Genomic DNA, 15120 nt, shown 5'->3' on the forward strand with positions numbered 1-15120 from the left:
CTTTGTATATTATATATACCTTTTATTACAAAAAATTTCAAAAATCACAGAAATACAAAGACTAGAACAATGCACACCTACGTACTCATCATTCAGCTTTAATAACAATCAAACTGTTACCTCTCTTGAAAAAACAGCTTTGAATCTGAGTCTGGTGTCATTTATACTCCTTCACAGAGATGTTCAGAACCAGTATCTTAGAGCACATCCCCCAGGCAAAGAAATGTAGCAATAAAAAGAGAAGGACATAGCATGAGAAAAAAGGCAGGCTGTCAACCAATGCCTAAAATGTAGAAAGTTCTCTCAAGTTGTTTTTACAATAGTCTGGAAAAGACAGTCTCATTCTGAAAGACACTGTTCCTTTAAATTGCTTACTGATCCCACCCAGATCTTGCACCCTGGCCAAATGCCTGACCACTCTTGCTTTAACTTAGTCGAATAAACATGAATAAAAGACTGCAAAAGATCCTAAAGCAAAGACTTTTATTTCCCACAGAACAGAACAATATCAAATAGCTAACTTCACCCCCTACCACAGTCCTTGCTGTTGGCATTTACTCAACTAGTCTTTAATTCCTGTTTGACAAACTTAATAAGGTAAGACATAACGGATTTATTTTAGTCACTTGAAATCAGATAGGACCATCAAGGAACTGTGGAAGACTAAATGACTTACATACTTATTAGGTGAAGAAAGCTTGTCAAAAGTTTGTGTTCTCTGCAATTGCTTCAAAGCAATTATTAGAAAAATATTAACATTGTTAAAATGTAGAAATTTAAAATTTAAAGTTATTTTGGAATTGATTTTTAACTTACAGTCTTCTAAATTGTTTTACAATGATGTTAATATATTTTAGGACATCTTTTTCTCAATTTGGAACAGGGTTTACAATTTAGAATTAGTTATAGAATACTTTACAACTTGGCTAATTTGTCAATTTGAATGAAGTCTTTATTCAATCATTTTATATTTGTGTAGAAACTGAGATGCAAACATTGTAACTAAAGTTGGTGAACTCTGCTATAAGATCATTTTATTTTTGAAAAATTATAAAAAATAAAGTATCTTGGATTTATTTATTGATCCTGATATTTACCCCAAATAAATTTTAGGCCAAAAGTAAAAATACGGTATTTGATTACAAATTATGATTGTTTCTGCATTTATAAAATTTAACCTATAGTAAACACAGAGGTTCACATTTCCTTCACTTAACTAATGGCACTGTTTTTTTCTGAAACCTATTTTGCTTGTATGTGACATCAGAAAGAGAGAAAGGTGAGAAAGAGGCAAAATAAAACATGGTAAAAAGTGATAAGAAATGAGTGGGCTCTCAAGATGCCAAATTAATAAAGGAGAAAGATATTTCAGGGAAGCAGTAGAACTAACAAACTAGAGAAACAAAACTAGAGAGGTATGAAAATGTCCTCTGGCTACAATAGGGAAACAGAAAGAAATAACAAGACTTTGGATTGGGAGCGCTAGATTAAAAATGTCAGAGCGAATGATAATAAAATATGATATATTGTGATTATTGTCAATGGAAAAGTTATGTTTGTGAATATCGTATATACAGGGGTCAGATACGAATTCATGATTATATGCTAAGAAAACAGTAACAGCAGGTGCTTAGTTTTGGGAAAAGATAAATCTTTATTTAAAGCCAGTATTTCTAAAACCTTACATGAACGGTTTTGAAGAGTTGCTTGATTATGTTGCTTATAAAATCTTGCTCAGTTCTCAATGGAATTCAATTCTCAGTCTCTTGTTTCCAGGACTTCTGAGATGTTCCTTACGGTATGAACTCAACCAAAGACAAAACTCATATGTAATACCATGGCCATGGTGTTATTCCCTTTCCCCTTTGAAAATGCAGTAAGAACTGTGTTTTTCATATAGCCTTATCTTTACACTAACCTTCAGATTTAAAGTTGTACATCATTTAATTTTTTTCCTTGCTTAGCAAAGGGATAACTTGAGGAGAGACGGCCTTTGTGTGTTCTGTTTCCTTAGCACACTTCTTGGTTTTGTTTTGTTTTGTTTTTAATACCCAGCTCTCTTTACATTTTGGTATACATTGTCTGAGGATCAGTTGGCATTTGGCCAATTGCTACCCAAGATGTTTGATCATACCTATCTGAAGTTCTGTTAATAAACTTCCAGCTGGATGATGCTATGTGAGGAGCAGACTGTGGCATGAAGCCATCCATTGGTCCTCTTCTAACCCAACAGTTTTGTTTCCCTTTGGGGTTTATCCATCTGGCATGTATGAAAAAAGTCAGTCTCCATCTCACTCCTCACTGCCTTTGCATATATTTCCACCCTCTATTCAGAGTCTGGAAAAATCGTGCTCATGATTTCCTAGATTCTTATCCCCTAAAGGCAAGGTGCCAAAGAAGGAAAATGTGATTCCTTTTCCAGAACTCCTGAAGTCAATATAGTTTCAGCAGGCAAGCATTTTTAAGCCATACTAAATACTGATTTGAAATAAGCTTTCTCGTTGCCATTCTCTTGGGTATACTGAGGCAGCAGCACATGAGTCTTCTCCTCCCAGGGAAATCTGTGAGTTTAAGAGCCATTTGGTATGTAGCTAGGCATATTGACTGATGAAGACTGATGAAGACTGATGAGGATTTTAATACAGAATTAGATTTTTCATTGTTAATCTACCCAGAAAAATAGTTTCACAGGGCTATTCAGAGGGGGTGCTTCTTGGCTTTAAGTCCTGTTTCTGTTCATTAGTTCTTTTAGCCATCCCTGGAAGAAAAGTGTTGCTTTTAAGCAAATCTATTATTTTTGCTCTCATATTCTTTTGATTCATTGGATATGCAGCTTTGAACCCCTGGTGGAGACAAAGTTTCCAAAGGTAGGGTAGAAAAGAGAAATGGGGTTCTATGGAAACAGAAGGGCAATTTAATTTTTACTTTGACCTCTGAACTCACTGAAGTTATGTGTGTAGTATTAAGCCTGAAAGGGTGGTGATTATCTACAATTCTACAAAATACTAGATTTCTCAGGAATCAGTTATAATGAAAGTGAATGAAATGACTATATAGCAATCTGAATTCACCCTGAAGAATTTGGAAATGTCAAAGCAGACCCTGTGACTGAACCACAGTACTCATACAGAGTGGGATTGAAATGTTTTTAAATGGCTCTCCCAACTCTATGCTCCTCATAATACAATGGAGAATTAAGAATACTTAAATATAGTTCTTTGAATATGTAGAAACATTCACTAATAAATGTTTGGTCATGGTGCCATGATTTATTTGGATTTAAATCTTTTAAAATCTCAATGTGAATATTTTTCTAGAAATATGAATGAAAACCTCTTTTTTTCCAGTCACATGACAGTTTTCAACTCTGCTAGCTTGAAATTTTAAAATAACAAACACCATATTTTATTAAAGTATTTGTAACTGACTTTTCTATTAAAGGTGCTACAAGGCAGATGATTTTTCACCATCTACCATAATGTGGAACAGATATTTTGTCTTCTGTACCCTGCTTTCAGCATTTATGAGTCAAACAGTATCCGGACAAAGAAAGAAAGGACCAAAGCCAAATTTGCTTGCAAGGAAAAGTGATGTCCAGGGTAAAAATAAATGTGTTTGTTTTTAAGTTTAGCCTGTTAAAAATACTTTTGTGAATTTTTCTAAATAGTATTTGATATAAATAGCAAGCCATATACATGTATACATGTGGTAGTCTATTTTGATAAAATTATATGATGCTAATATACCTGACATACTTATAGCACATCAGAATTTTTAATAAGAGCACTTGTGCACCTATTATCTCATTTGAGCCTCACAGTAACCTTGTAAAATAGGCAGGACGGAGATTACCACTCATAGTATAGATAAAAAAAATTGAGGTCTTAAGAGGTTGAGTGGCATACTCAAGGCCATAGACAAATTAACTAGTGAGATACAGAGCTGGGATTTAAACTTAAGTTGTGTTTAAGTTAGGTTTCTTCCCCACTTACTCTTGGTACAAGGGGTATAGTCATTTTCTACCTTGATTTCAAGAAAGTTAAAAAAAAATAGGGACTCACCAATATGACACAACCTGAGAATTAGAGTATCATTTACTTCTAGACAGCTATGCTCAGTGTTAGTTGGATTTTTAAAATATGATGCATCTTGACTTCCCATTTCCTCCCACTTTCAGCAGGTTTAACATTGAAAAGATGCTCAGAATATATGATATCTTATTTATTTTAATTTGCATGATTTTACAAGGAGAAAATAATTTATAAACTTAGACATTTAGTTTTTTACAATTTAAGCTTTCTGTCCAACATGTCTCTCTTACTCTCCTCATGCTGCTCTCAACACCAAACAATATACAACACACCACTTCAGGGCTTTCCTTACGCAAATTTCTTTCATGATATGAATAATTATTTTGCCTAACCTGTTTACTCTGTTTCAGGCTCCATTTGTTTCATAGATATTGTCTTCATCGTGGACAGCTCTGAAAGTTCTAAAATTGTCCTCTTTGATAAACAGAAAGATTTTGTGGATAGCTTGAGTGACAAGATTTTCCAATTGACTCCTGGTGGCTCCTTGGAATATGACATCAAACTGGCAGCACTTCAGTTTAGCAGCTCTGTCCAAATTGATCCACCTTTTTCTTCTTGGAAGGACCTGCAGACATTTAAGCAGAAGGTTAAGTCTATGAATTTAATAGGGCAAGGTACCTTCTCTTATTATGCCATCTCCAATGCCACTAGGCTACTTAAGAGAGAAGGGCGTAAGGATGGTGTGAAAGTGGCTTTGCTGATGACTGATGGCATTGACCATCCAAAGAATCCAGATGTTCAAAGTATTTCTGAAGATGCCAGAATTTCAGGAATATCATTTATTACCATTGGACTTTCTACAGTAGTCAATGAAGCCAAACTTCGTTTGATTTCTGGGGATTCATCCAGCGAACCCCCTTTACTGTTGAGTGATCCAACACTTGCAGATAAAATTCAAGATCGCCTGGTAGGTACCTAATGGGTTGGTATACAGTTATCAACATAATATTGACATATTTGTTGTAAATTCCATAAGAAGAGAAACTGGGTCAAAAAGATGGAGAAAATGAGAATTCACCTTGAAAACAGAAAGAAGAATCATTCTGAAGTGTCACTCCACTTTCTTGGCAGTTTACTCCAGATAATCTGGAAAACCTCCAGGCTAATTCCCTGGAATTGCATTCTTAACTTTATTGCTAGCTGATGCTGAGGATTTTGGAAGGGGTTACTTTCCAATCATATACCTTAGGCTCCTGTTTATACAGCCTACAATCATGAACATTGCTGACTTATATTCAGGTTGTTTTCAACTTGTGGTGTTAGGCTATATTTGTACTAAGTTGGTCTTTTCCCATTCCATGTCTATACACGTATTTTTGACATAATTTTGACATTCTCTCTTACTCTTCTAAATGAGTATTTTTGACTCTGTCTCACCTATCGTTATATTATGCTACTCAAAGTTCATAGACTTCCAATTTTTAAAATTACCTCCTTGTTTCTTAGATGTTCACAAGCCCATCCAATTTAAAATCATCTGCAACCTGCAGTCAAGCAACAGTTTCTACCATCAAATCAATGAGTCCCACTTGATTGGTCTGGTCAGTTTTTCTTTGTTTGTTGCTCAGCTGTGTGTAAAAGCCTTTCCTTGCTGCCTTGTAAAACACACGGCACCATAATCAAAAGGAAATCCCTCTTAGCAATGTATCTCAAGGAGAAAACTCCTAGAGATAAATTGGTTGATTGGCTGAATGTTAAAAATTGATTTTCTTAAAAACTTGGATTTCTTTGATTTCCTGAGAAAGGAAGGCAAAAGTGTCCTTTATGTGTCCTTTATGTACTGAGCGTTTCGTATAGCTGTTTTCTACAGCTTGCATAGAAAATTCAGGCTCTATTTCAGAGACTGTTTTGCTCCTTTTGTCTTATCCGTCGATCCTTTTCTCAACATTACTCTTACCTTTTAACTCCCTATTGTTTTCAGTATAAGATCTGAGGTTTTCTTACCTAAATAATAGCTCTTATGTATTGAGTACTCTCTCTGTATTAGGCATTTTCCTGCGCACTTTATATATTTTATTTTGTTCAATGTTTGCCACAATCTTATGATGTAGGTACTGTTATTATACCCATTTTGTAGTTGAAAATTTAAGGCCAGTGAAGACCTCACAGTTTGCATGTTTAACCCTATAAAAGCATATTGAGAGAGGAAATAGTAACTGCTTTTTAAAAAAAGATTTTCTCAATCAGAACTGCTCTGAAACAGTTTAGTAGCAGCCCTCCTCCAAAGTTACTACTGTTTCTAGCCTTTTTTCCTTGGGGATTCGGGGTAAATGGGAGAGTTATGCCTAGATCAGAGATAGAGCTGATGGCCCCAGCCCTGCGGTGCTCAAGGTAAGTGCTCATTCTGAGCAGCTCTTTTGCATGAAAAGGAAATTTGTAGTGGTTCCTGGCTAACACTTAGCCCTGCCTGTGCCATTACTTAAGGAGTCCTCACCACTAAACATAAAACAGAGGGCTCCAGCAGGTGCAGGAGAGAATCCTGGTGATGTGATCATGAGTAGGCTGTTGGTACTTATTCATCTTCACCCTTAAGATGGATAATAGCTGACCATAGAAGATGCAGGAAAGGCAGCTCCTTTTTTGGCCTCATATCTAGGCTCAAGTTGCTCATATTCCCATCAGATACACCCTCGCTGAGAGCACTTGCCTCGCTGAGAGCACTTTCTTCACTGAGAACACAGGCTCTTGGCAGTAGACTGGAAGCAAAACTGTTTGTCTGTTCCTGGGGAACCAGAAAATGACTGAATAATACTGCTCTTCCTTAGCATCCGGTGACTTCAACTTGTTTGTTTAGCATTTGTGATTTCAACTTGTTTGTTCAGATGGAAGCTCCATCAATAAACCGCTTCTTAGAAGGAGGTGCTGCTTTCCAAACACTTCCAGGATCCAAAGTGCTTATTAGGCTCTTCAAAGAATGGTATACCAACTTTCAATGTTTCAAATTGCCACCATCTAGAAGGCAGAAATTGACTTTTTTTTTTTTTTTTTTGAGATGGAGTTTCGCTCCTGCCGCCCAGGCTGGAGTGCAGCAGCGCGATCTCAGTTCACTGCAACCCCTGCCTCCCGGGTTCAATCGATTCTCCTGCCTTAGCCTCTCAAGTAGCTGGGATTACAGGCGCCTGCCACCACGCCCGGTTAATTTTTTTTTTTTTTTTTTGTATTTTTGAATAGAGATGGCCAGGCTGTTCTCAAACTCCTGACCTCAGGTGATCCACCTGCCTCGGCCTCCCAAAGTGTTGGGATTACAGGTGTGAGGCACAGCACCTGGCCCAGAACTTGACTCTTGATGAGACCATTGGAAAAATTCTTTATTTAATCCCTTTGTATTACATCTTTAGTTGAATTTTTAAACTTTTTATTTTGAAATAATTATGTAGTTGACTTTTAAAATAAGTTAATTAGGTGTGATTTAAGTATACAACTGCATCAAATTAAAGTGCACAATTCCATGAGCTTTTGACATAGGTACGCACCTGTGAAACTACCAACACAATTGGGACAGAGAACATTTCCATCACCTCCCCAAATTGCCTCATGTCTCTTTGTAAGACCTCCTTTGCTCCTGAGCTACTGATCTGACTTTTGTGACTCTAGATTAGTGTATACTTTCTAGAATTTTATACAAACTCAAATAGTATGTATTCTTTTTGTGTCAGGCTTCTCGTACCCAGCATACTGATTTTCAAACTCATCGGGGTTGTTTTCTGTATCAGAAGTTTACTCCCTTTTATTGTAGAATAGACTTTAGTTGAATTTAATGGACACGAGTATACAGAATGAATGGATTCTTCAGGAGCCGAGACAAATCAAATAATTGTAAATTCCTTGATGCCTCTAGTAGGAATTATCATGTAAGAACCCTATAGAAACATTTTAGTTCTGAATTACCCAAAAGAGACTTGATTCCAAATTGAAGGAGACATGTAATATATTTTTACTGCTGTTTTATTATAATTTACATAATAGTATTGAAACCAAAGAAACAAATTCAACCCAAAGTCCTGGGTGTATATATATATATATATATTTTTTTTTTTTTTTTTTTTTTTTTTTTTTGAGACGGAGTCTTGCTCTGCCGCCCAGGCTGGCGTGGTCTTGGGTATATATTACTTGGTCCTGTAGAAGAGTAAGAGAGGATATGTGAAAATTAAAAACAATTTTTTCCCTCTCTTGCCTTTGATGTTAAATATTTAAAAAGCCTTTATGGAAATAAGGATTGTGACAAATTTGTCTTTTTTTTCTGAGATATTTTTAAAAAACATAAATTTAAGGTATTCCCTCCCTCACATACCAAGAAGAGATCAATGTGGTGATGTCTATATCATCTTTAGAATTCTATGCTTTGTTAATCTATTAATTATGATCACTTTCCATTTTTTTCAAGACTTCCTCTGTTTAGGGCCTTATTTTTGTTTTCTGTTTTAGATTTTATAGTGGCTGTTTTGCTATAATTTTAAGTTGAATTTTTTTGTCACAGGGTTTGTTCTACTTGCGTACCAAGTGCTTTACTGTCATTCTATGTGCTATGATATTTGTCCATTCTTCACATGTTTTCTGTCCCCTTCTCGTAGCATAGACCTTATACTCCTTGAAAAATTGGTGGCTCCATTCTAGCATTCTGGTTTCACATATATAATATATGTGAATATATGCCATATATATGAATCCATTAATGAAATTCTGACTGCGTCTTCTTTTGCTGTCATGAGACCCTTTCCCTATTTATCCTTTTCATTGAAATTCAAGCATCCCCGCAGTCTGTCATCGAACATGCCCTCCCCTCAGGCTTTGACACAGTTCTCCTTGCAGCCTGCTTCCCTGCCTGGGTGCAAGCCCTCGCCACCTCCCAAGGCCTCCGGCTCTGTCCATGTGGGCCCTTCTGTCCACTCCCTTTAAATGTCCCTCCTAACTGCTTCCTTTGTCTTATTGCCCACACTAGTCCTTATGACTTTTTTTCCCCTAAACTTTGACATATAGGACAGCGTACCATCAATGAGTGGCCCTTTGCATTCCTCTCTTCAAAACCATCCAGAAAACCCATCTATTCCAAGAAGCCATCTTGTTACTGGCTCCCCCGCCCCTGGCCTAGGACCTCCTTCCTACTCGGGTTTCTGTGTGTTGTCCTCTGTTCCTGGGGCTTATAGCCTATAAGAGCCCTCAGGGATGGGACTTTGTTCTTTGTTTGAAACAGTCTTATCTATTGTGTAGTTTTGGGTTCATTTTTGTTTCCATAGAAATATAAATTCCAGCAAACACAAATTTAAATGAGTTCCAAAAATAGTTTTTTGCATTGCTATGGTTTTAAGCCTTATGCCACATATTTCTAAAGAGCAATATGGCAAAGCAGAAATTGAATTTTAAAAGAAAGAACTGAAAAGAAGTGTAAAATTACACGTCAGACACAGTAAGAGCTGAATTCATGAATTTAAAAACTGATTAAGATATTGCTTATTGTGGCTGGGTGTGGTGGCTCACACCTGTAATCCCAGCACTTTGGGAGGCCAAGGCGGGTGGGTCACTTGAGATCAGGAGTTTGAGACCAGCCTGGCCAACATGATGAAACCCTGTCTCTACTAAAAATACAAAAATTAGGCTGGCGTGTTGGTGCGCTCCTATAATTCCAGCTACTCCAGAGGCTGAGGCAGGAGAATTGCTTAAACCCGGGAGGTGTAGGTTGCAGTGAGTCAAGATCTTGCCACTGCACTTCAGCCTAGGTGACAGGGTGAGACTCTGTCTCAAAAAGAAAAAAAAAAAAAAAAAAAGACATTGTTCATTGTAAAAAGATTGTAAAGTGACAAAAATTTAAATTTTTCTTTATTTCAGTAGTGGTTTTTAAATATTACAATTTGACTTGAATTATTAGTTGTTTTACTGCCTCTGTTGAACTTCTTTTGAATTTCTTTTCTCTCTCTTTCTCCCAGAGGAAACCACTCTCTGACGTGGTTTGAAATATTTTACATATTTTAATAAATCAGATCATATTGTACGTATCTATCTACAACTTGCTTTTGCACTCAATTTTTTTTTTTGGAAATGTTGTCGAAAGGCATAGATCCAATGAGTTCACTTTAACTGCTGAGTAGTATTTCATTTACTGATCCATTCCACTATTGGCAATTATTTTATTTACAGTTTTTCATTACAAAAAACAATGAATGCTGAAATGTGCAAGAGCAAGAATTTCCCTGTGGTGTGTCTGGAAAGGATGTCAGGATAACAGGCGAAAGCAAGAATTGTCCTGGCAGCCTAGTGATAATGCATGTCCATCTTCAGCTTTGTAGGCATAGCCAAATGTTCTACAGAGGGTAATAACATTTTAACTAAAATTATCAGTGTATCTGAGTTCCTATTTCTCCATAGGACCTCCTAGCTCTTAAAGATACAAGTATCTCATCTGCTTTCAGCCTGGATTTACATGGCTAGTAATTTAAAATCGTTTGGTTGGGAAGGGTGGTAGGTCAGGCTCTAAATTTTGTACATAGTGTCTGTGGCTAGGGTTTTATAGCTCCTGAGATCGTGTAGTCAAACTTTATCCTTTTTAATATGTGGAGAAAACTACCTGGAAGGATTGTATGACTTGTCCAAGGCCACATAGCTAGTTAATGGTTGAAACGGGATGGAAACCCAGAATGACACTTAATTCCCAGCCTAATTTTTTCCCTATTAAATAATTATAGCCACTTAAAGCATTTTGTTATCTCGTCCCTCTATATTATTAGTTTGTATGGAAATAAAGTAAAAATAAAACTGAAGGGATGCAGCATCCTTCATAAAGCTACATACTCTTATTTAACTTCCTCGTTAGCTTCTGCATTTTTAATATCTTGCAACAAATATTCCAGTGCTTGTTCCTTCATCTTTCTATTTTATCATATGTAAATTACCCTTTCAGATGAAATCATAAGGCACTGATTTGATATATAATTTCTAGGTTAAGAAAGTGCTAATTCTATATGTAAACATAGGTTAGTTTCTTTCCAGCGTTTGACTTCCAACATGGCCTTCAGTGCACTTATCAGGTAATCTCCCAGTGAATTAAAGTATGGTAGTGAGGCCTAGGTGTTGGACAAAAACAAGATCCTGACACTTCTGCAAAATTATAAATTTAAAATAGTTTTGAAAAATATTCTGGCTAATTCATTCCTGTATGGTACATATGACATGCACTGAAGACTGTCAGGAGGCACAGCCCAAGTGTGTTACCTTGGTTGAGTCACATTATGGTGGAACCATGTTTCCTTATTGCAAAGCAAGAGGTTGAGTCTGATTGACTTCTCAAGACTCATTAAATTTGTTTTTCTGTTTTTCATAATGATCACTTTTTATTATGAAATATTTATTACTTTTCTATAACTTAATTTTTTTCCTAAGGTAGCCAGTTATAAATGTAGGTCGTCTTTTACATAAGTAATGCATATTACTATGAACTGTTCAAAATTTTTACCATAATATTATTCCTAATATTGTTTAAATTTAAAAGTTGAGTATCTTCTTTGCTTATGTTGAAATTCTATAAATAAAGTACCATATTAGAGGCTTTTCAAATTTGAAACAGAAAACCCTTCTCCTAGTGATCATAATAATGGAAATCTTTGTCTGCTCATAATTCAGACCATCTCAAAAAATGTCACTGGACTTTGTAATTTTCTCTTTTTGAGTTTTAATATGACCTAACACCCATTAATATTTCATGAAGTTATGACTATATTATTTTAATCTTGAAAAATAAATCATGAAAAATAGATGCATGTATATGTGCATAAGGATGGAAAAAATTGAAAATATAAAATTATATATTCTGCCTCAGTCTTTGTATGTAAAAGTGAGAGCTTTCTCATTATGACTGATTAACTTTATAGTCAAATTATGGAGATTACAGAGCTGATAAAGAAAACAAAAGATAAAACATAGAATGCAGTAAGATGAAGTTCCTAGAAAATATAGATTAATTTTTAATGGTAGTTATATCTCCTATTATTACATGGCTCGAACTGCTCCTTGGGTGGTTGATTGGTTGGCTTCATTGCTTTTACAAAAAGGCTGAATTGTGGAAACTTCATATGCCATGGGGAATAATTATGATTAATAAGTAGCTGAAAGCAGAACTATGAATTGAGTTAATGCTTCATTCTTTTTTCCCTTGTAGGATATCTTATTTGAAAAGAAGGTAAGCATCACATGCTTTGATTACTACGAATTACTCTAAAAACTTGCATTATCAGATCAGCATTATAATTCATATTAGAAGATTAAGTGTGACTAAATAAAAAAGCTTAGTTCTTTTAAAATGAGCCACTCTATTCTGAGGCAGCCATCTGATTTCTTTTATACTACCATATTCAATGCAAGTTGGAAAATTTGGAAAAAGTAGGAAATATTAAATGTGATTCCAGGAGTGATTTTAGAAATCAGTCATAAGCAAACCACATAGCTGTTGCTTACTTTGATGTGCTTCCTTTATTCTAAGCGTGTATCTGACATCAGCCACATCAGGTCCTCTATTTTGGGGGGTGTTCCTAGCATTGGCTAGGTTAGGCAGAGGGTTCCCAGCTAAGAGACAGAGTTTAGAGTCATCCCCTGTTGCCAGACAATTGACTTTGAGCTCATTCTCCTTATTGTAAAGAAAACGCAGCCTGATGATGGCAACCAGACCATGTGGCAAAGGAATCTGGCCAGTAAGATTGAATGGGCCTTAGCACAATAGACAATCATCAGCTTGCTGAGGGGTCCTGTCCTGGACATGCATTTCTTAAAAGAAAGAGTTTGGAACATCTGAACTTTGTTCAATGAGCTGCTTATTTAACATCAGGAAATTTACACTATCATTGCATAAAATAATAGGAGTTAACTAAACCTGTAGAGCACCATGTTTAATTAAATTGTACATGTTCAGATATACCATTATGTTATGGACCATTAAGAAAGGAAAAAAAACGGCTGGGCATGGTGGCTCACGCCTGTAATCCCAGCACTTTGGGAGGCCGAGGTGGGTGGATCATGAGGTCAGAAGATCGAGATCATCCTGGCCAACATGCTGAAACCGCATCTCTACTAAAAATACAAAAAAATTAGCTGGGGTGGTGGCGCATGACTATAGTCCCAGCTACTTGGGAAGCTGAGGCAGGAGAATCACTTGAAACCAGGAGGCAGAGGTTGCAGTGAGCCAAGATCGCCACTGCACTCCAGCCTGGTGATAGAGCGAGACTCTGTTTAAAAAAAAAGAAAGAAAAAAAAACCCTTGCCAACTTAACTATGATACAGTGTCTTCTTATTAATTGCAATTTTTATTTTATACATATAGAAAGCAGTTTTTAGACATTTTGGACGTAGATTTTAAAATCCTGTATCACTTTCATATATACATATAAGGGAATATGTAAGCAAAATAACTTGGTTATTTCTAAAACTTTTCTTGTTCAACTTGCTGCCTGCAGGCTGCGTGCGGCCCAGGACGACTTTGAATGTGGACCAACACAAATTTATAAACCTTTTAAAAACGTTATAAAATGTATGCGCGGACTTTTTTTTTTTTTTTCTTTTTCTTTTGGCTCATCAGCTATCGTTAGTGTTAGTGTATTTTATGTGTGGCCCAATGCAATTCTTCTTCCAATGTGGCACAGGGAAGCCAAAAGATTAGACATCCCTGGTAAATCTTCTGAATCATTTTTTGTCTGAGTTGTTGATGTCCTTGTTTTTCCACATAATACTAACTTCTATGCCAGCGAAAGCATTGGTGATGAAGCATGTCTTAAGAATGTTCTGGAATTTTCTTCCATTTCATTCTGTAAGTTTTGAAGTGCATGTGCAAAAAGCAACTACTTTGTCATGACTGAACTTGATCAACAGCTATTATAAGACTCATTCTGATTTCAGAGTTGTTAAAATGAGGAAGAAGGTGCATCTTAGAATTAGTAAAATATGGTATAAGTCGAAAGTTTTCCTTTGCCTAGTAAAGGAGCATTTAATATTATTATATTATTGAGCTTTGATGTGTTATGTAGAAGAGAAGCAGCAGAAATTCTAAAAGTCCACTGAAAATATTTATTTTCTCCTTTTAACTGGCATCTATATATTATATATGTATTTTTGATGGGATATCTATTTTATTTAACTATACTGAAATTTAATAATATTTTGTTAGCTGGCTCTTGATAGGTATAAATTTGCCTAGAATAATTTAATGGAGAGAGCAAAACCTCCATAAATGTGCAAGGTAAAATTTCTTAGAAAGTGTTCCAGTTGGTTATATATTGTTAGCTGGCTCTTGATAGGTATAAATTTGCCTAGAATAATTTAATGGAGAGAGCAAAACCTCCATAAATGTGCAAGGTAAAATTTCTTAGAAAGTGTTCCAGTTGGTTATATACTGAATACAATTCGAAATGCTATATTTCACTGTGTGTTAATATCATATTTCATTATTGATTCAGTGTGAACGCAAGATTTGTGAATGTGAGAAGGGAGATCCAGGTGATCCAGGGCCTCCTGTGAGTATATTTCTACTTTGAACTTAAGTCAGAAAGTCCTAGCAATGATAGCTCTACTCGTTCTTGAAAGCATCGGGGCTATTTTGCACTGTTGAAAAGCAATTGTTTGGAAATGGCAGCAAAAATGGAAATGCTACTTCTTTCTTTTATTTCTAAAGGGACGCATTCTATCCTTAGAAATAAGCCTGGGATTTTACTGACTTGAACTGAGGGCAGGAGTGTTTTGAAGTTGTTCCCACAAAGGACATTTATGTCCCTCCTCGTAAAATAATTGAAGCCAGAATTTCTCAATAGTGAACTGAATACAGAAAAAGCTAATACAAATAATCCGTGCTTTAAGCAAAGCTTTATCCCACTAGAAACAAGAAGCATAAGCCTCTGAAAGTTAAATGTTGGCTTCACACGAATGCAGCAGTGCAGCAGCAACACCGTGTGGCCTCATGGACAGGAAGCTGGTCGCGATGCTTTGGGGGATTAGGGTGAGTTCTGTGAAATGGAAGTAAGCACGTGGCAACCAAAAATAAATGGCAGGATTTACTATG

The 15120-nt window shown here is 36.0% G+C and overlaps 1 protein-coding gene across 1 annotated transcript in view; it reads left to right on the forward strand.

Moving 5' to 3' along the window:
• The first annotated feature begins 460 nt into the window (after positions 1-460).
• The window catches only part of COL28A1 (collagen type XXVIII alpha 1 chain), a 178608-nt gene continuing 163948 nt past the window's right edge, over positions 461-15120 (forward strand). Inside the window, exons 1-5 of the mRNA XM_015134023.3 lie at positions 461-597; positions 3442-3599; positions 4442-4998; positions 12238-12258; positions 14522-14578. Of these exons, the coding sequence (XP_014989509.3) occupies positions 3479-3599; positions 4442-4998; positions 12238-12258; positions 14522-14578 (756 nt within the window). The 5' untranslated portion in view covers positions 461-597; positions 3442-3478. The remainder of the gene's footprint in view (positions 598-3441; positions 3600-4441; positions 4999-12237; positions 12259-14521; positions 14579-15120) is intronic.

This window comes from Macaca mulatta, chromosome 3, assembly GCF_049350105.2.
Source record: "Macaca mulatta isolate MMU2019108-1 chromosome 3, T2T-MMU8v2.0, whole genome shotgun sequence".
Lineage (NCBI taxonomy): Eukaryota > Metazoa > Chordata > Mammalia > Primates > Cercopithecidae > Macaca > Macaca mulatta.